Raw genomic sequence first — 20,108 nt, forward strand, 5'->3', positions numbered from 1 at the left:
AGTCTAGTCAAAGTAAACCAACAAGACTCTTCAAATAAGGTTGCCTAAACACAAAAAAAAAATCGTCGTAAAATACAATTTAATAATAATAAAAATAATAATTTAAGAAAGAAAAAGGAAAATGACAAAAATGACCTAATAAATAGATTCAGATGTTTATGTCTGTTTTGGAACTTGGAACCTCTGTATAAATATTCATATTCATTCCAACAATCACATGATATTAATATCTTTCATCAAATAATAATAATAATAACAACATATTCAATAATAATAATAATAAACACAAAATGCGAGTAAAAGAGCTGCATCCGTTATGTTGCATATCCTTAGAAACTCCGGCAGCCGGAGACAACTCGCCGGAGCTAAAACTGTCATATTCCGCGGCGGCGGCGGAGGTGAGATTAAGGTTAACGAGATCCGACGTCAATGCCGTCGGGATGACGTCATCTGAGTCGTGCTCCGGCAGCCGGAGATTCGCCGGAGTATTATACAAGTGGACGAATTACGGCAAGGGATGGAGGTCGCGGTGGTTCGTGTTACGTAACGGCGTGCTGACGTACTCGAAGGTGGTTCAGCCGGAGATGATGGCCGGAGATGACGTCAGGTTAATTGGTGATATGGATCGGTGTGGGACTGGGAGTAGTAGTAGACGTTGTAATAATATTAATAAGGGTGTTCATCTTAAGGTAATTAATATTAAGTTATTAACTAGTTTAAAACGACGTCGTTAGAGGTTTTAGTTTTAAGTAAGTTATTAGGAAATGACCAAAATGTCCATTTGACGACCCGATGTAAGGTAAGTTTGTGTTAAGTTATTATTACTAGTCTTAATTGAGAGTTAGGAGAATGTTTATATTTGAATATTTACATGGGAAAAGTTAACGTACAAATGAAATTAGCGTGTTTAATATGAGAATCAAGTAGAGTAATTATATATACAACTAAAGTAATTAAGTAATTACATCATAGAGTATTTACATAATTATAACTACTTACATCATAGAGTAATTACATAATTACTCTATGATAATTACTCTACTTGATTCTCACGTTTAACAGATAATTTCATTTGTATTTGATCTAAACCCAATATTTATATGTGTTAATGTGAAATCCTGTTGGTTTGTTGAATTTTAGTAATTAGTTGATGGGAAATTTGGACAACGGGTTTCGTAGAAGGATGGGATTGTTTTGGCGTCTGACGAGATTTTTTTTGGCACTCAACGAGATTTTTTGAGGTTCAACGAGTTTATTTTGGTGTGTGACGAGATTATTTTGGCGCCTGACGAGATTTTTCGATGTTTTACGAGCTTATTTTGGCGTCTGACGAGATTTTTTGATGTTTGACGAGTTTATTTTGGCGTCTGGCGAGATTTTTTGACGTTTGACGAGTTTATTTTGGAATATGGCGAGATTTTTTGATGTTTGATGAGTTTATTTTGGTGTCTGACGAGATTATTTTGGCGCCCGACGAGATTATTTTGGCGTCTGATGATTTTATTTTGGAATTCGACGAGGTTATTTTGGCGTTTGACAAGATTTTTTTGACATTCGACGAGTTTATTTTGGCATTGATAAGATCTTTTTGGCTGCCGACGAGATTATTTTGGCGTCTGACGAGATTTTTTGACGTTTGACGATTTTATTTTGGCATTTGATGAGATTATTTTCATGCCTGGCGAGATTTTTTTGGCCCGGCTAGATTTTTTTCCGTACAACGAGCTTATCTTACAAGATAATTTTGGCGCCAAACGAGAGATTTTTGTCTTTTCACGAGATTCTTTTGGCGTCAGATGAGATTCAAAAAAAAAAAAAACCGTCGGCCGGGCAATATAATGACATGTGACAACATCTGGTTGGCTTACAATATTGTCGACTAATGATTAAAAAGTCGATGATCCAAACAGGATTTCGCGTAGACATAGTAAAAAAGTGTCGGTCAAAAGGGCATTTTGGTCATTTCTCCTTCAACAATTTGACTCCGGTTACACATCTTTCCCATGCCTTCATAAATATCTGTATATCTGAGCTTAGCCTCAGTTGACCAGTCAATGACAAAATACATGTATAAATGCACAATAATATTAGTATCTAACTATTTATTTAATTAAGTATATACATAGATACTAATTTAGAATAGTTTCAAATTATATTATTATTACTGGATTGTTAGTGTGGGGCATATAACATATTATAGGGCCACATAGCAGCCTGGCTTTATTTTGTGGTCACTGCTACTACTGCACACTATTTTGTTGTTAATTTAAATCTGTGTGAGAGTTTGCCCTGTGTGTATGCAAGTTTAGATCTTGTCTTTTGGTGAGTTTAAATGTTTAATCATCTGCTTCTTTTGATTGATTGATTGATTCATGCTTTACATAATATATGCAAGAATATGCAGTACAATGTGTTATATAAAACTGCTATGTTTAATCTGATTTGCTAATTGTTCTCTTTCCCAGTTTGTTCATCTTTTTATGATCTTAATGCAGTAATCACTTAGATTAGTTTAATTAATTACTTTCAAAAGGTTTACATCAATTAGCATTCTTTTTTTAAAACTTTTGTTACTTGCAGCAAGAATCTTGTATAGTTTAGATTCATTTGCAGAGGATAGATCTAGGAAAATTGTTCGTCTTTTGTGATTCGTACTTCTGGGATTTGTGATCTTAGTGTTCATGTGTTTGATAAACGAAAGAAAAGAAAGGAAAGAGAATTAACGAGAGAAAGAAAGTGAGGGAAAAGGAAAGATATAATTTAATTTCATGTTCCGTTCGAACAATATGAAAAGAAATTAAAGATTGTTGCCCGTTTGCCTACCCACTTTATTGTAATCGTTTTTGAATTTATGTATTTTGAAAGAAGTATTTAATGAGTTAAAAAAATTTTTGTAAAAAAATTAAAATAATAAAAATTAAAGATTTTTGAAGGAAGTTAGGAGGGAAAATTATTAAAAATTTTCCTTTTTTTTCTTTCTACTTCCTTCCATTTTTTTCCACTTGCCTTCTTAAAAAGGACTCAGGAACTCGGATAATCACTCAGATTAGTCTGATTAGTTACATTTAAAAGTGTTACATCAATCAGCAGTCCATTTTAAAAAGCTTTTTGTTACTTGAAGCAAGTATCTTGTATAGTTTAGAACTCTAAAGCAATTGTTTTGCTTGGAGGTGTTCTTGCTAACTTAAAATGTTGCTGAAGTGTTGTAATTATTATTGAACAGGTGTCGTCATTTCGAGAGAGTAGATCAGATGATAAAAGATTTTACATATTTACAGCAACAAAGACACTTCATCTGAGAACTAGTTCAAAGAAAGAGAGGGTTGCCTGGATTGAAGCATTGGCATCAACCAAAAATCTATTCACTTTAAGACAATTAAATGATAAGCCATCTGTCGTTGTACCAACTGACATATCGTTATCAACTGAGAGGCTAAAGAAACGCCTACTCGAAGAAGGAATCAGTGAGGTACTTGTAAAGGACTGTGAGCAGATCATGCTCTTGGAGTTTTCTGTCATACAAGAACAAATTAAACTTCTTTGTGAACAGCATTCGAGTTTGCTCGACACGTTAAGACAGTTAAAGGTATGTTTTTCTTACGAAGCGTTAATTATGTGTGTTCAAATGATATCTGCAAGTTGGACCAGTAGGTTAATGTGAACAAAGTTTCTGGATATCATCAGAACTGCAACTTTTAACATCCTAAAAAGTGTGTAAAACTTGAAGGCCCACCCATGTGATTGTAGTGATCTTATTACTTTTCTAGCAATCAATAATTCACCAAGAGCTTATTTGTACCTTGTTAGATTATAGTAGCATGTCATATGCCCAGTTGTTCCATATTGACATACATATATTATTATATTTTTACCATCTTTCCGGTCCTTGCTAAAACTGGTGATTTTGTAAATTGTGATAGGGTTTGTTAGAAACAACGATTGGCAAACGAGTTTAGGTTCCGTTTTTAGTTAAATACTTAGTTTATTGAATCAACACTAGTTAATAAATCCTAATTAAAGACAGTTCCTGAATATGTACAAGGTAGAATAAGGAAGTTAAATATTGTCAATGAAGCGCGTTGATCAGCTACTGCTGGTGTTCTTTCTTGTTACCTGATCACTTTCGGTTGTTATATTATATTATATATATATTTTTTTTTTATCAAGCAAGCATCTTTTGTATGTATCAGGCTGCTAATATTGAAGCCGAACAAGAGGAATTTTCAGACCTGCGCCGTGCAAAATATAGTGGTATGCGGTATATACATACGTTGTAAATTACAATCATGTTATGAACTTATGATATCAAGTTATCAACATGATGTGGTTTTGCATGTTGTAATAATATTAGAATGGAGTACAACCGAATCATCTGATGATATCGAGAAACAAGAGTTTGAAGACTGTTCAGAAGATGAGGAAACATACTTCTATGACACACAAGATTGTTTTCCCGAATTAAACATTCAACGCGATCAAATGGCCGAGTGTGAAATTGTAAGGAGAAAGAAGCTTCCGGATCCTGCTGAGAAAGAAAAGGGTGTTAGTCTCTGGTCTCTGATCAAAGACAGTGTCGGAAAAGATCTCACACGCGTATGTCTTCCCGTTTATTTTAACGAACCCATATCCTCTCTGCAAAAATGCTTTGAAGACCTCGAGTACTCTTACCTTCTAGACCGAGCTTACCACCATGGCAAACAGGGAAACAGTCTCCAAAGAATCTTAAACGTAGCTGCTTTCGCGGTTTCCGGATATGCGTCTTCAGAAGGACGACACTGCAAACCGTTCAACCCGTTGTTAGGTGAAACTTATGAAGCTGATTACCCCGAGAGAGGCGTTCGTTTCTTCTCCGAAAAGGTATGTTGGCCTTTAACCTTTCTCATTATTATAGTGAATAAATATTCATACAGTTTTGTTCCTTTTACAGGTTAGTCACCACCCGACTCTAATCGCGTGCCATTCTGAAGGTAAAGGGTGGAAATTCTGGGGTGACAGCAACATCCGAACGAAGTTCTGGGGTCGATCAATTCAACTCGACCCGGTTGGTGTTCTTACGCTAGAGTTTGATGACGGTGAGGTATTCCAGTGGAGCAAGGTGACAACCAGCATTTATAACCTTATTTTGGGTAAAGTTTACTGTGATCATCACGGAACGATGCATATACGCGGTAACCGAGAATACTCATGCAAACTCAAGTTTAAAGAACAGTCTATTCTTGAAAGAAACCCCCGACAGGTGCACGGGTTTGTTGAAGACGTTAGTGGGAAAAAACACGCGACGCTATTCGGGAAGTGGGATGATAGTATGTATTATATAGATGGAGTGAAGCAAAAGGATGCAGGTGATGCAAACCTATTATGGAAAAGAACTATGACTCCTGTTAATCTCACTCGTTACAATTTAACGTCGTTTGCTATCACGCTGAACGAGTTGACCACGGGATTGAAGGTAGTATTGATTGAAAAATGCATTTTATGTTACATTTTTTATCTGTTTTATTGTTCTGACTATTGTTGGTGTTTGTTAAGGAGAAGCTTCCACCTACCGATTCACGACTCAGGCCGGACCAACACCATTTGGAGAACGGAGAGTATGACATGGCGAATGCTGAAAAGCTACGCCTTGAAACCCGACAGAGAATGGTAATAATCTTCACAACTTAACTTAATTATCAATACATGGTAGTATCCTAATATTAATATTTACCATTCTTTGCTTTAAACTTTGCACTTTGCAGTCAAGAAAGTTACAAGAAAACGGATGGAAAGCGCGATGGTTTGAAAAAGACAGTGAGAGCGGGACCTACCGCTACGTAGGCGGATACTGGGAGAAACGAGAGGACGGTAACTGGGACGGATGTCCGGACATATTTGGTGAATTTAGTGAACAAATGAATGATTCAAGCAGCAGATGATGAGCCAACTAAAACAACCTTCCATGTATGTTAGATCTAAATAGTGCATATGATTTGGTATTAAATTTTGATAAATGGTGGGAAAAAATAGAAAATGATAAAAACATGTTAATTAGCTATATGAGTTATAAAAGTTATTTAAATAAAAATAAAGATTAATTGTTCATCATCATCATCATCATCATCATCATCATCATCATCATCATCTTGTGGTTACACATATAACTTACTCTTGTTCTAACTCAATACACTGACTAGAAAGCCTATGCTCTCTAAAACATACCATCTTGTTCCTAATAGATACAACCCAATGTTCAAAACACTTAAACCTGCAAGCAACCAGTAAAAGTGGCTTCCCCTGGTTCAAGTTATCAGCGATCCACGGGTCCTGGTCACCGGTCACATTGTGCACGACGGTCACCAACAACGAGCTAAAAAAGAACCCCAACGACAACGTGGTTAAGAACATCCCGGTGCTCATAGTCTTCATCCCTTTAGGACACTCCCTCAAGAAGAAATCAAGCTGACCGATGTAAGTAAACGCCTCGCCCGACCCCACAAAGAAAAACTGTGGAACCAACCAAAACACACTAAGCGGGACCACCTTCGACGGGTCGTTAACCAACCCGTGAGACCGAGCCGTATGCAGCCGTTTGATCTCGGTTAACGCGGCTGAAACCATAGCTAGTGTGGATAACACTAGCCCGATGCCAATGCGTTGAAGAGGGGTTAGCCCTTGCGGGTGTTTAAGGTACTTTTTCGCGAGTGGGATAATGACACGGTCATACACCGGGACTGTTAACAGAATGCTGCCTACGAAGAACACGTTTAAGGAAGCCGGAGGGATTTGAAACGAGTTCCCGATGTGGCGGTCCATGGTAGTCGCTTGCGACACCGAGAATGTTGTCATTTGTGCATAAATTGTCCAAAACATTATTGTGGTTGCCCAAATTGGTGCCATTGTGATCACCATCTTCACTTCTTCCACATCTGTTAATGTAGAAAGACTCCATTTGTTTACCTTCAGATTTTCACCAAAATTTTCATTATTCTTGATTGCCCCCTTGTCAAGAAAACTACAACACAAAGAAACAAACATATAATAATAATAATAATAATAATAATAATAATAATAATAATAATAATAATAATAATAATAATAATAATAATAATAATTAAACTACTAATAGTTTACTACAAGGTAGTTCAGGGTGCAAACGAGCCGAGCCTCTTGCGAATTATTTGAGCTCGAATCAATAAAAAGCTTGAAAGAGTCGAGCTTTTTCAAGCTCGAGTCGACCCCGAGCCTTAAAATAAATTTCGTCTAGTTATTAAGCCCGAGCTCGAGACTTGTATGCAAAGCTCGTTTAGGCTTGTCGAGTTGTCAAGCGTTAACGAGCCTTGTGCATTTATAAGTTTTCTCTCTTTTGAACTTTTATGTATTAATTTCACAATATACAGCCGAGACCGACACAAGCTACGGCTCGTTTAAAACCGACGAATCCGACGGTATCTCCAAATGTCGTTTCCTCCATGCCGCAACGAAAACCGACGCTACTTGAGTTAAAGGACTACCCACTAGTCTCTTGAACCGGTACCGTTTAGTACCCGGCAAGAACACAACTAACCCGACCACGATTGAACACACGACAATCCCGTACCCCCATCGTCGCCCGAGGTTATCCTGGATGTAAACTAGGACCGTAACCGCGGCTAGTGACCCGATACTTATGAAAAAAAAGAACCAATTAAAAAATGTGGTCATTTGGGCCTTTTCTGCCTTGTCTGTCTCGTCGAATTGGTCTGACCCGAAACCTGACACGCTGGATTTGAGACCTCCGGTTCCTAGAGCGGTTAGGTACAATGCGGCGTATAGTACGGCTAGCTGGAAATTGGTGGCTGGAACGCATGTGCCCGGAGCTTGGGTGCATTTTGGTGGTTGTAAACTTGGAATGGCGGTTGAGACCGTTAATATTGCAACACCCTAATAATAATCAAGCATAACGTTTTTATTCTATGAATTTTTTTTCCAGTCATAATATAAGTAAAAGCGAACAGACAATAAGCTGCACTATTATATATAAACTACAAAAATCAACTAAATTGTAAGTAAACATAATGGTTCTATTCTATGGAATGTTTCCTTTTTTTTACTATCGTAATTTAAGGAAATAAAAGGCGAACACACATTTAGCCGCGTCGCCATATATAAACTAATAGTTATCAAATAAATAATATTATTCTATGAAATCTTTCTTTTTCTTCTTATTGTAATTTAAGGAAATAAAAGGCCAACAGACAATAAGTTGCGCCGATATTTATAAACTAAAAGATACTGATCGTTGCCTGAACAATCGTGACAATAGCGAAATGCTTTTATTCTATAGAATATTTCTTTCTAACTATCGTAATTTAAGAAAATAAAACAGAAACACGCAATACGCCACCATATATAAACTAACAAGTATCAGATTAATAATGTTATTCTATCGATTTTTTCTATTTTTTTCTATCGTAATTTAAGAAAATAAAAGGAACCCACAATTAACTACGCCATGATATATAAACTAATAATTACAAAATAAATAATATTATTGTATGGAATCTTTCTATTTTCTCCTATCATAACTTAAACGAAACAAATGTTAAAACAGTTAACAAGCTGCACCGCTGTATAAAAAATTAAAAACAAAAAAATACACTGACCGTTGCTTGGACAGCGGTGAATATAGCAATATTAAGATAGCGGCCGAGAAAGGTGTTGGCGACGAAACCGCCAAGGAGACATAACATAAACGAGGTACCCATGAAGTTAGTAACGTCATTAGCCGCGTGAGCGTTTCCTAAATGCATAGTACCGGTTAAGTATGTCACCAAGTTAACGGCGATCCCTAACGTCGTTAGCCTTTCACATGCCTCCACCCCTATATATATCAAATCACATGGACATAATATTATTATTATAACTTATAACTTATAATAACATTATTATTCATATAACTATAAAAGGATATATATATATATATATATCATATAATATTATTCATGTAAGGAAATAAAGTGTCTCCGGTGGACCTAATATCATGGCGGCGCTAGTCCAACCGCCGGTGGAAGAACGGGCAGCGGGCAGGCCCTTGTAGTCACAAGCATCGGGCAGGGTCTGGGAAACATGGGATTCATCAGGTTCGGAGAGAACCATGATTTGGTTTTCCTTAAAAAATATGTTTGTGTTGTGTTGTGTTGTGTTGTGTTGTGTTGTGTTGTGTTGTTTATTTAGTGATGTAATTGAAGAGTAACAAAAGACTTTGGTTTGAAGGCAGTTGAGAGTATTTATAGTGAGGCAAGACCAAGACCAAGACCGACCTTATCATTTATTTATAGCCACCAACATAACACATTTCGAAGTATATCAACTTTTTAAAATGTCTTTTTACCATATGGATAAAATTATTATTATTGTGATTTTAAATATTTTATCAGTTATCGTATTAAATTCTATAAATACACCATAAATACTATTTTATGTTACATTAGATTTTTATAAATATATCAAAAATACTATTTTCTCTCTAACTATATGAATATTAATATTGTTATCTTTTTTAAAACGATGACTTTCTTGTATTTAGGCTACCGAACTCATCAAAATTTTCAAAAAGTGCATTAATAGCTTATATATACAACTTGATTGAATTACCTTATTTAAGTAAAGAATACACTCTAAATAAATATTTGTTTATAAATTATGTATACCATAAAATTAAAATGCTTTTAAAATAATTTAAATTTAAAAGTAAATGCGATGTACAAGTTGTTACAACTCATTATTTCAATTGGAACACGGTGAAAGAAAAAAAATACTTAATTTTTTTGGCGTCACCACCTTGCCAGAAACCCGCATGTCCATAAGTGCTCTTCTCGAAATGCAAGGTTGCTTCAGTGTAGCAAATGTTCCACTCCTTGCCATGTCACCCAAATGTTCCACTCCTTAAAAGTTAAGCGTATATAGATCAATCGACTTCACGTAAGTATGACTTCACGATCATATATACAAAAGTATGACTTCAACTTTGTGCAAACTTAAATACTCTACAAAACCCTTTATATAGAGCCAATAGTTTTTGAAACATAATAGGTTTAGTTCGACATTTTCTTTAACAACGACTTTAAACAAAATGATGTTCATGATTGAATCCCTCCGTGATTAACCTTCATATATTAATGACGTTTTACCTTAAATTATATGATTTAACAATTGCTTTGCAATGCTAAATGAGATTACATGTTAATAAACACGAGTAATAAACCCAAGCCCAAACCTTAACATCAAAAAACTCACCATCAATGTACAATACGCGACACCGCCGCTTAATTTGCTAGATTGGTCATTGGTGTATGGCCAACGTACTCCTTGGGCATACGAATTTACTATGCTGCGTATGGTACCTATATTCCCTTAAAAAGTTTTTGGGCTATTATCCTTTATTCCTTTGTAATACATATGACTGCTTTTGAGTCCCTTCTATTAATCCTTGACCCATTGACTCTTGGATGGCTAATATATGGGTTCGATCACTCATAATTGTTATAAAACTTACTTCAAACTTGTAATTAAGGCTCATTTAGCTATGTGAGTTAACACGTTCCAAGTTTGAATATAGCCGTTTAGAATAACCTTAACACCGATTAATCGATAATATGTCATAATAAGAAAAATAAGTGACACTTAAAAGGAAATTCCATACAAATAAAAACTCATCATACAAGTTCTTAACCACACCCTCCTATTAGTTACTACTTTTCAGTATATAACTCTAGTTTTTTTTTTTTTTTTAATATGTCAAAAGGAAATGTTATAGGCTTAAAAATTCAAGAAAAATCAATGTTCGTGAATGTTGTTATGAAGACAAATTGAATGGATCCAAATTTATGTGCACAAGAAACAAAAAGAACAAAACCAAACAGAATTGTTCGGTGTGAATAAAAGAAATTAAACCATGCAGAATTGAGATGCCAGTTGACTTATTATTTTGGACACAATCCCTCAATATTGTCCTGCTTGAATATACTATAAAATATATGACTACCTCAAACTACTGAGAACATAGGAGGCATATATGGCTGACATGACTTAAATTAATTTGTGACTAATGGCCAGTGACCAAGATAGTTTTCTTTCAAGTGAACATCCAAACATTTGGCCATCTTTTAGTTACATCTTTTGTTGCTTCATATGCACAAATGATATATATGCACTCTGAAGAGTTTGCAAGTTAGTGCGTATACTGCCAATTACACAAAAGAAAACATAGGTAGTTTATTCGGTTTAACAACAACAACAACAACAACAACAATAATAAATAAATAAACAAAAACTAAAATAATCTTGAATGATTCAATTCTATATCAACAAAAAATTCAAATAAACTCAAATGCTCCATATGCCACACGTGTAATATCTCGCATCGGTTGGGGAGAAAAACGAAACCTTCTTTATAAGCAGGTGGATACCATGGTACTTCATCTCGGCAAAAAAGATAATATCATAGTGCGGTTACGATGGACTACTATAACATGTTACATGGTAACTATTTCTGCCGGACTATTAAAACACGTTAAATGGTAACTATTAGAAGTATACATGGTAAATCCAGAGAATAATTTTTTAACTGTTTTTTGTTCCTATCATAATTGTCATCAATATCATAATTGGTGAAATAACAATCACAATTAATCTGGCACTTAGATATAATAAGTCGATAATTAACATAGATATGTATCTAGAAAAAAATACTGTACAAACACACGGCAAGTAACCATTTACATGCAGAAGTGTACCTTTCGAAGCCAGCAAATCTGGACCAAACATCAAGATTTTGCACCTATATAAACCCTTCAATTCCCATGCTCTACATTCACAAATCATTACACTCTCTTATAGTTATAGTCACCACTGTTTACAAATGGCTTCAAAGAGCAATGCTTCACTAGTTCTCTTTCTAGCTATGAATCTGCTCTTTTTTGCCATGGTGAGTGGCTGTGGGACTTGCGGTAGCCCGATCACACCGAAGCCAACACCACAGCCTAAACCAAAACCGCAGCCTAAGCCAAATAAGGCTACATGCCCTAAAGACACCTTGAAACTTGGGGTGTGTGCCAATCTGCTTGGTGGGTTGGTTGGAGTTGAAGTGGGTTCACCACCCGTAAAACCGTGTTGCACCCTCATCCAAGGCCTTGCGGACCTTGAGGCTACGGTCTGCCTATGCACCGCCATCAAAGCTAATGTTTTGGGGATCAATCTGAATGTTCCTGTATCTCTTAGCTTGCTTCTTAATGTTTGTGGCAAGAAAGTACCAAGTGGCTTCAAATGTGCCTAAGTTAACCAGGATAATATGCGGTTTCTTAGTGTTGTTATCCAAGCTTCCAACTATCTTTCATACATGTCTGCTTTAAATTAATGATATTGTATTTTCACACTTTATTAATTGTTAAATCCTGGTTTATATATCTTTGTAACGTTTGTGGGAAATAAAAGACATTTGTTTTATGTTGACTTCTATTAACAAGTACTACTTTCTGATTTCCTTAATTTGAACCACATTCAAGTCATGATGTTGTGATCATACGTTCTGTTTACCACCATAATAGTAAAGGGGTGTTTCGGTTTGATTCGTATTCTGATTAGTTCTTTTAAAGGACTAAATCCTTTACCTTTCAATGACACATTCAAGAAAAATATAAGTTTTCGAGATTTTTATCCAAGGTCAATTAAAAACAGAAAACTTGAATTATGAATTGTTGTCCGTATTAGACGAATAGTTATGTTAATATTAGTATAGCGTCAATTATGTAATATGATGGTCTATATAAACTCACCTCTCGTGTAACCATAATCCTTACAACAATTAATACAATCTATTACGACATTTTAGTGTATTAATTGTCCACAGATTATTGATATTATATGAGCAATAGTTGTGGGATTGGAACTCATGACATATAGTTGTAGTGAAAACCAAGTCATTTGCACAAACATAACTTAATTATGGTTTCTGGTGAATTTGCTATGCCTGCTTAAAGAAGTAAGGACCAACCACAAAAGTAAACATATGACAATGTTGTAAAATGAAGAATGCAAGACTAGCCAGCGAAAACAATTAACAATTGAAGGCTTCATCTAGGTGATAGCTAGATCGGGCTCTACTGCCAGTACTTGGTAGTAGGTGGTCCGGTGAGACCGTTGGAAGAGTTAAGCTTGATGATGCTAGTTGTGGGGTTCTAGATAGTATCTAAAGGCATGCAGGTGATCATCTTAATTAATCTACACATATGCGTTTTATGCATATACACATGTAAACGGTTTAAAGTATATGAACACATTACTTTGATCATTTTTATGTATGCATAATCTACATATAAAGTACAATTCTTTTTATATGAATTATTGATAAAAAAAATTAATAAATTTAAGTGTACTCCTTTTTTATCGTTATCATTATCGTACTAATTAATTTTTCAACTCCGTTTTAAGACGCTTCGTTATAAATTGGTTGTGGCTGAGTGGCTCAATGGTAGAGCACCATTGAGCCACTTGGGGGACCTATAACGGTTTCTAAAATCGAGGATTTTTCGAGGAAAAAAAATATTATTAGTGCTTAGGATCCTAATAAGTGTAAATATGATGACACGCTTTTGTATATGATATTTCTTAGAAACAATCACACTTCAGATGTTAAGTCGTTTTCTCTTGCTATGATCAAATGAATTAGCGGGCCCAAAAATGATCTTTCAAGAATCAACTTGTATAAGAAAAAATGCAGTCAAATCCTTACTTGGGCGTTCAAAAAAGTCCGAATCTGAACTCATATCCGAAGCCGAATATTTGAAAATTCAGATATTCGAATCTTGGATATCCGAATTTTTAGATTCGGATGGATAATTATATATTCTGAAAATTTTCGGATATTCGAACTATCTTAAATATTTTTTTAATTATTAAATAATATTATTATTTATAAATTTCGGATAATTTTTGGATATTTCAGATCATTTTCCGGACATTTCGGATAGTTTTCAGGATATTTCGGATCAATTTTTGGATACTTCGGATAATTTTTTGGATTTTTCGGACAATTTTTCGGATATTTTGGATATCCAAAATATTATTAAAAGTAGCTTTTTTTATTTTTTATTAATAATTGTTTTTTTTTTTTTGATATTTCGGATATCCGATTCACTATTCGATTGGATATATGGAATTTTGGATATCCGAACTTCAGATATCCGAAAGGTCCGAATATCCTAATTTGAACACCTCTATTACATATATCATTAACAATCGTGTTGTAGTCTCCGATAGAAACACCGTTACAATGTACATCATGATGCAAAGAAGATTAAAACACATTTACTTTCATATGAAATATCAAAGGGGTACGGTGAGTCAATTTACTTGAATAAATGAGAGGTCTAGACAGATGAAGATCTATCATACAACTTTGAGTTAATTATTATTAGTTATTCGGTTTAAAAGACTTATGCTTATATTTGTTTTATTATGTTAAACGGTGTTTACTGTTTAGTATTAGAAACGGTTTCATCTCCTTTAATCGTTGCGTACATTGGGATTACAACGCTTCATCTCTTATTGAATAGGAGTTGTTTGGTGTTTTTCATTCACTTCGATTACAATCTGAATACCGACAGTTTAGGGTTGTATTGGTCTTTGCCGTTATAAGTAGGGAAACCAATTTGTTGAACAAAAGAAAGAAATTTGTCTAGACAGACAGCTTACCAAACTTGCAAATTGCTGCTTATGGAATCTTTTTAATGACCAACATTGGTTTAGAGAGGCCTTTCATAGTGTGAATTAGACGCATGGGCACTTCATATATGTTTGTATTGTCAAAATATTCGAATTTGCCTGTAATTTGACATTTCCTAGTCACATGTCCCACAGTTCTCAGGCATGTTTTGTAATTATTTTATGATAATCATAACTATTCATAAGATAAAACCAAGTTATCATTTTGGTAAAAAAATGACTAACAAGACATCCTAGTTTTGTCAGTATACATATACAATGTGTTTTACATTTGGTAGGTAATACTATTTCTGCTTCTCTTGTTCCCTAAGCCAGCATGATCATATATATGTTGCACATTCACATGAATTAATGTGTTACGATATATGAGCGTTGTTTGTACGATGTTACACATGATATAACATACTCAAAGCGTTCTATCCACATGTTCGTCTCGTGTGTTTCTCGTAATTGATATATAAATGTCTATACAGCAAGTCGTCTCTAGAAGTTTATCTATGGGAATGACACCTATAGAGATGAAGTAACTTGTCGGGATGAGCTTCTAGAGACGAAACCTATGGAAAGAGCATGTCGTCCCAACAGACTGTTGAGATCTATAGAGACGACATGTCGTCCTATAGGCCAGAAAAAACTTAGTTCCTATTGGTATATTTTCTTGTAGTGAGAGTAAAAATGGTCAAACTTGTATATGCCCTCATTCGAAGTTGTGTTTTTAACTCTATGACCATCCGCTATGGATAACATGGGTGCGAGTTATGGGACAATTTGGGGAGTGAACATCATAGAGGGGCGGTCTGGGGGGGGGGGGGGCGAAAGAAGGGCAATGTGGGGATGGATGTGGGGCCAACAAACTTTTCACTGTCTCTCTCACATACACACACATACATAAATATGTGTATATATAATGGGACAACGAACTACATCGGGACGCTATAAGGAGGGACAACAAACCTATGTGAAGGCGATGTGGCAATGTGGAAGGGCAACGTTGCCCCCTTCCACAGCGAACAACCTAAGCATGACTATATGCTGATTAATATTGATCGTATCTTTAGTTCTGATAAGGAACACATGCATGCATGTGACACTATAAAGCCCATCGAAAAAAATGATGGGAACACAAGCGACATTAGTATAAATAATTTGTGCTTTTTTAAAAAATATCCAATTTTGCCAACCGGAGGACTAAGACAAAAAAAAAACTGACCAAGCATATACCACTTGCTTCACAAAAAATAAATAGATAATAAACATAGTAATTAAAGACATTAGCCACAAGTTTTAAGCTTACCCGTGACTCTTTAATCCACCCACATGACAACAAATACAAAATACAAAACACAATACAAGTGGTAAGAACGACTAAACGTTTCCATGTTCACATGTAATTAATCATTATCAATACTTTTCAAGACCTATTGTATAGTGATATTATGTCCCCCCTCTTACAAATATAAGGTTGCAAGTGATAGAAACAGTTGTATTATGTAACAAAAATGTTGTATTAGGTCTAATTCAACTATTTTTGTAAAATAAATATTACATTTGAAAGATATAGTTATGTAACAAAAATGTTGCATTATGTCTAACGGATCTTTGATTAATACATCTTGAAATTAAAAGGTTGTATTAAAAAAACATGCTACATTATGTAGCAAAAATGTTGCATTATGTCAATTTTTTAGTAGTAAAACACTGAACCACTTGTAAAATTGTATAACGCTTGAACAATTTTTTTTTTGAATATCGAACATGAGGTTTCCTTTATGGGTAATATGGTAATTTGGAAACCGGTAGGTTGCCAAATTGATGAAATTGCGACAAATAATTATTGGATTAGAACAAAAAGAACAGACAAGTAGTTATGTTGATCAATGATTTACGTGTTTTCGGCTGCTAGAAGGGGAAATGATTGGAAAACCTAGAGTGATAAAACCGGAGTCTTAAATTAGAAGGGGAAAAGGATATTAACAAACCTGTTTTAAATATTTTATTTTTATTTTACTGACTTTTAAAAAATGAGTAATGTGATCTCTCTCATAGCAATAAAAATTCACTTACAAAAATTTAAATAGCGTGTTTTTCGATTGTTAAGTGTTCTTGAAAGGAACATTATTGACAAAGATAGAATTCATTTTCATATGTATACCCCCGTAAACCTTTTTATTATCATCCAACTGAACTTCAAATATTATCCCTTCTTTCTAATAACTAATAAACTATAATACTATATCTTAGTAATATGGCTGAATGGGTATCAAACGTGTGTTGGTACGTTGTCGACGCAGTGAGAGTTTATTCGATATATGCTTGGTTCGTTACAACGTACATCAGAATTTGCTATAGCGAATGAAAGAAAAAAAAAATAATAATACTAAATTGGTTATATGATCAAAAGGATATTGACACTCTTAAGAGTATATGACACATAAGAAAAAACTATTTTGAATAAAACTTCGTTTTCGACAAAATTCATTCACACCGAAATGACAACAAATATATATCTAAACACACTTATGTTAAGGGCACTTGAATACACCTTAATATTGCTTTGTTTCTGGGTTATTCAACTTATGCTTTATGTTTGTTACATAATATCCGGAATTCATTTTGCATCAACTTTTTTCTTGAACAGAAAGTACATCATCATCGTACTCAGTATATCTCATCAATAGCAAAGCTATGGTAGGGTCTGAGGAGGGTAAGATGTAGACAGCCTTACCTTTACCCCGTAGAAATAGAGAGGCTGCTTCCGGTGAGACCCCCGGCTCGATAGTAGTTTTGCATCAAGCCTTGGACATAAGACACATAACACTCAATCATCGGGACACCGGCCAATTGATGCATGTACCATTGTCTTTCAGCTATCAACGCCACCACATGATGCCTGATTAATATTCCGCCACTTTTAACATTATTTTCATGAGATTAGTAAAATAACGTCAAAATTAGTGCAATTTTGTTTACATTTAGGTATTATTGATGGAATAACTAACAATTTTGTTTTTTTTAATCTATATTCCATATACGGAGCAACTTAACTTACACAAAGAACTTAAATTATTAAGTTGTTAATATTCAAAATCAAAACTGTTTCCCGTGACAAATGATATCGTAATTTGGCTTATTGAGAAAAATAAATACTTGTTCACATGCATGACACATCGTATATTTTGGAGTCATGTGAATTTCTTTAAGTGATAAACAATCTGATACCCAATTTTGTTTCCAGATTACTAATTTCTTCTTATTAAATTTCCTTCATTGCCTGCATCTAATTAAATTTGTATTTCACTAATTAAAATGTACCTCTGGTTGATAATTACTGTTAACTAAAGTAACAAGATTAGGCCCTTTGGTATATAAATAAGTTTTAGTTAAACAAGGTTGATGGCCTTTTTGCCTAGCAACACCAGGTGTTTATCCCTATTAATATAAACTATTGCGGGTTCGAGTCTTACAAATTAACTAGGTAAGAGATGGATTTTATGAATACATCTAGGGTATGCATTTTGTTTAAAAAATAAAAAATGCTTTAAAGGTATTGAATGACAGATTCATATATCTTATATAACTCATGTTATATTAATTTAAAAATATATTAACGAAAAATATAACAATTAAATTCAATATTTTCATCTACTTCTTGTGTAACACATTGTGTTATCTTTTGTGTTTTTGGATGGTGAGGTTTTTGCTGATGAGAATTTCGCATATAATTCGAAACATAATGTAAACTACCACGTAGAATATATATTGGAATTGTTATGTCTAGCGCGTTTAATAAACTAACATGTACTTAAAAATAAGAAAACTCGAAAATCATATAATCTTGGATTGATATAGATTACTCAACCACCAAAAGTTTAATATCATAATTTCAAATCTCACATGCAATAAGTTTGTAAAATTTATTTAGATTTGGAGAAAATCAAATACATAACACGAGGACATAAATACGTACACTCTTCAAAATCATGTCTCCATGATTCTTTATAAGTCACAATATGATCAAAATAAATATATAATCTTCCAAACACACCAATTAAAAGCTCCAACCTTTCATAAAATATACTAGAAGATATATAAATCGAATTAAGCGCATTGGAAGCCGGTTGGGGCCTTCTTTCCACAGTAGTTAAGCAGCAGGCTCAATGAGACGGGGACATTAAGGTTGATTCCCAACACATTAGCTTTGATGGCGGTGCAAAGACAGACAGCGGCCTCAAGGTCCGCGAGACCCTCTATGAGAGTGCAACATGGTGTTTTCGGTGGGGTTCCAACGACTAGGTGGACAAGGTCATTGAGCAAGTTAGCACATACACCTAGTTTGAGAGTGTCCTTTGGACAAGTGGCTTTGGTAGGGGTTGAAGGTGTAGGGGTTGGGGTGCTTGGTGTCGGTGTGCACGGTGGAGGTGGCGGCGGTGGGCAGCCGCTCGGGGTATGTTTGGATGTTACTAAAGTGAAGAAGAGTAAGTTGAAGGTAAGAAGAATAGCTGTAGTTGCTAAAGCCCTTGAAGCCATATTTTCCAAGTGCTTTTAGCTTTAGGTGTTACAAAGTGTTTTTGTGTGTAGATGGACAAGGTGCTTTGGGTATTTATAGATAGAAGATTGTCATATGTTGAACACTAGCTCATTAATTTATTATATTTAATATGCTTTAATTTCTTATTTCATTTTATTTCGGTTAGTGAACTACTAAAATATTAGTGTGAGCGTAATCTCTTGTTAATGACAACAAGTTTTAGCTCAACAGGTATATAAGGAGAGCTGAAGATTTGGATTAAAGATTGCATGGTTTTAACTCTTAAGTTCGAATACGATCCCAACTGAGTTTTACCATAATGGATCTTCAGGCGGCGGGTGTTTTGCGAAACAGAAGATGGTGGGCTTTGGATGATCAGTATTGTCTGCGATCGTGGGTTTATTGAATCGCCCTTTGCTTTTATTCATTGGCCGTTAAAAAAATATCTTATTATGAAAACAAAAAAAAATCATTGGCTTAATTAATTTTAAATTTTCATATGTGTTTTTTGAGTGGTAAGTTGATTTTAAGACTCGATTTTTTTAGATTGAAAATAAATACATATACAAAATATAGGAAGTGCACTTAAACTCAAAATTGATTGATAGATAGATCGAGTTCAAGTTTTATGTGCTCCAACTAACAATATTATGTCACATAATAGAGTGTTGTATGTACTGTGCCATATCTCGGTTGGTGAGGTTTTAAACAGCAAATATAAAAGGACTTTAAACTATAAATCAGTTAAATTACAAGCGACTAGTTGAGCTTTTATTAGTCGTATGATACAACGAACGACACATGTCTAAATGTCATCACTAGCTAGGTTTCGACGCTACGC

The 20,108-nt window shown here is 34.6% G+C and overlaps 2 protein-coding genes and 2 pseudogenes across 3 annotated transcripts; 2 read left to right on the forward strand and 2 right to left on the reverse strand.

Annotated features, from left to right (window-relative positions):
* Positions 1–288: 288 nt before the first annotated feature.
* On the forward strand, positions 289–6,012 carry LOC143625504 (oxysterol-binding protein-related protein 2A-like). The gene is made up of 7 exons (XM_077095823.1): positions 289–689; positions 3,224–3,586; positions 4,191–4,251; positions 4,352–4,857; positions 4,928–5,449; positions 5,530–5,643; positions 5,739–6,012. Exons 1-7 carry the CDS (start codon positions 291–293, stop codon positions 5,913–5,915), a joined length of 2,142 nt encoding a protein of 713 aa, XP_076951938.1. The 5' UTR covers positions 289–290; the 3' UTR covers positions 5,916–6,012.
* Positions 6,013–6,117: 105 nt separating this feature from the next.
* LOC143625359 (protein NRT1/ PTR FAMILY 6.3-like) lies at positions 6,118–9,126 on the reverse strand (annotated as a pseudogene). Its single transcript, XR_013152263.1, has 4 exons — positions 8,991–9,126; positions 8,622–8,839; positions 7,316–7,899; positions 6,118–6,991 (listed from the first exon to the last, which is right to left on the reverse strand). The product of XR_013152263.1 is annotated as a protein NRT1/ PTR FAMILY 6.3-like (transcript).
* Positions 9,127–11,827: 2,701 nt separating this feature from the next.
* On the forward strand, positions 11,828–12,462 carry LOC143625505 (14 kDa proline-rich protein DC2.15-like). The gene has a single exon (XM_077095824.1). It carries the CDS (start codon positions 11,879–11,881, stop codon positions 12,290–12,292), a length of 414 nt encoding a protein of 137 aa, XP_076951939.1. The 5' UTR covers positions 11,828–11,878; the 3' UTR covers positions 12,293–12,462.
* A 6,167-nt stretch (positions 12,463–18,629) lies between these two features.
* Positions 18,630–19,319, reverse strand: LOC143625506 (putative lipid-binding protein AIR1 pseudogene; annotated as a pseudogene).
* Between the last annotated feature and the right edge of the window lie 789 nt (positions 19,320–20,108).

Source organism: Bidens hawaiensis, unplaced genomic scaffold (assembly GCF_021521415.1).
Source record: "Bidens hawaiensis isolate Kalapana, Puna unplaced genomic scaffold, B.hawaiensis_p1.1 tig00004105_1, whole genome shotgun sequence".
NCBI lineage: Eukaryota > Viridiplantae > Streptophyta > Magnoliopsida > Asterales > Asteraceae > Bidens > Bidens hawaiensis.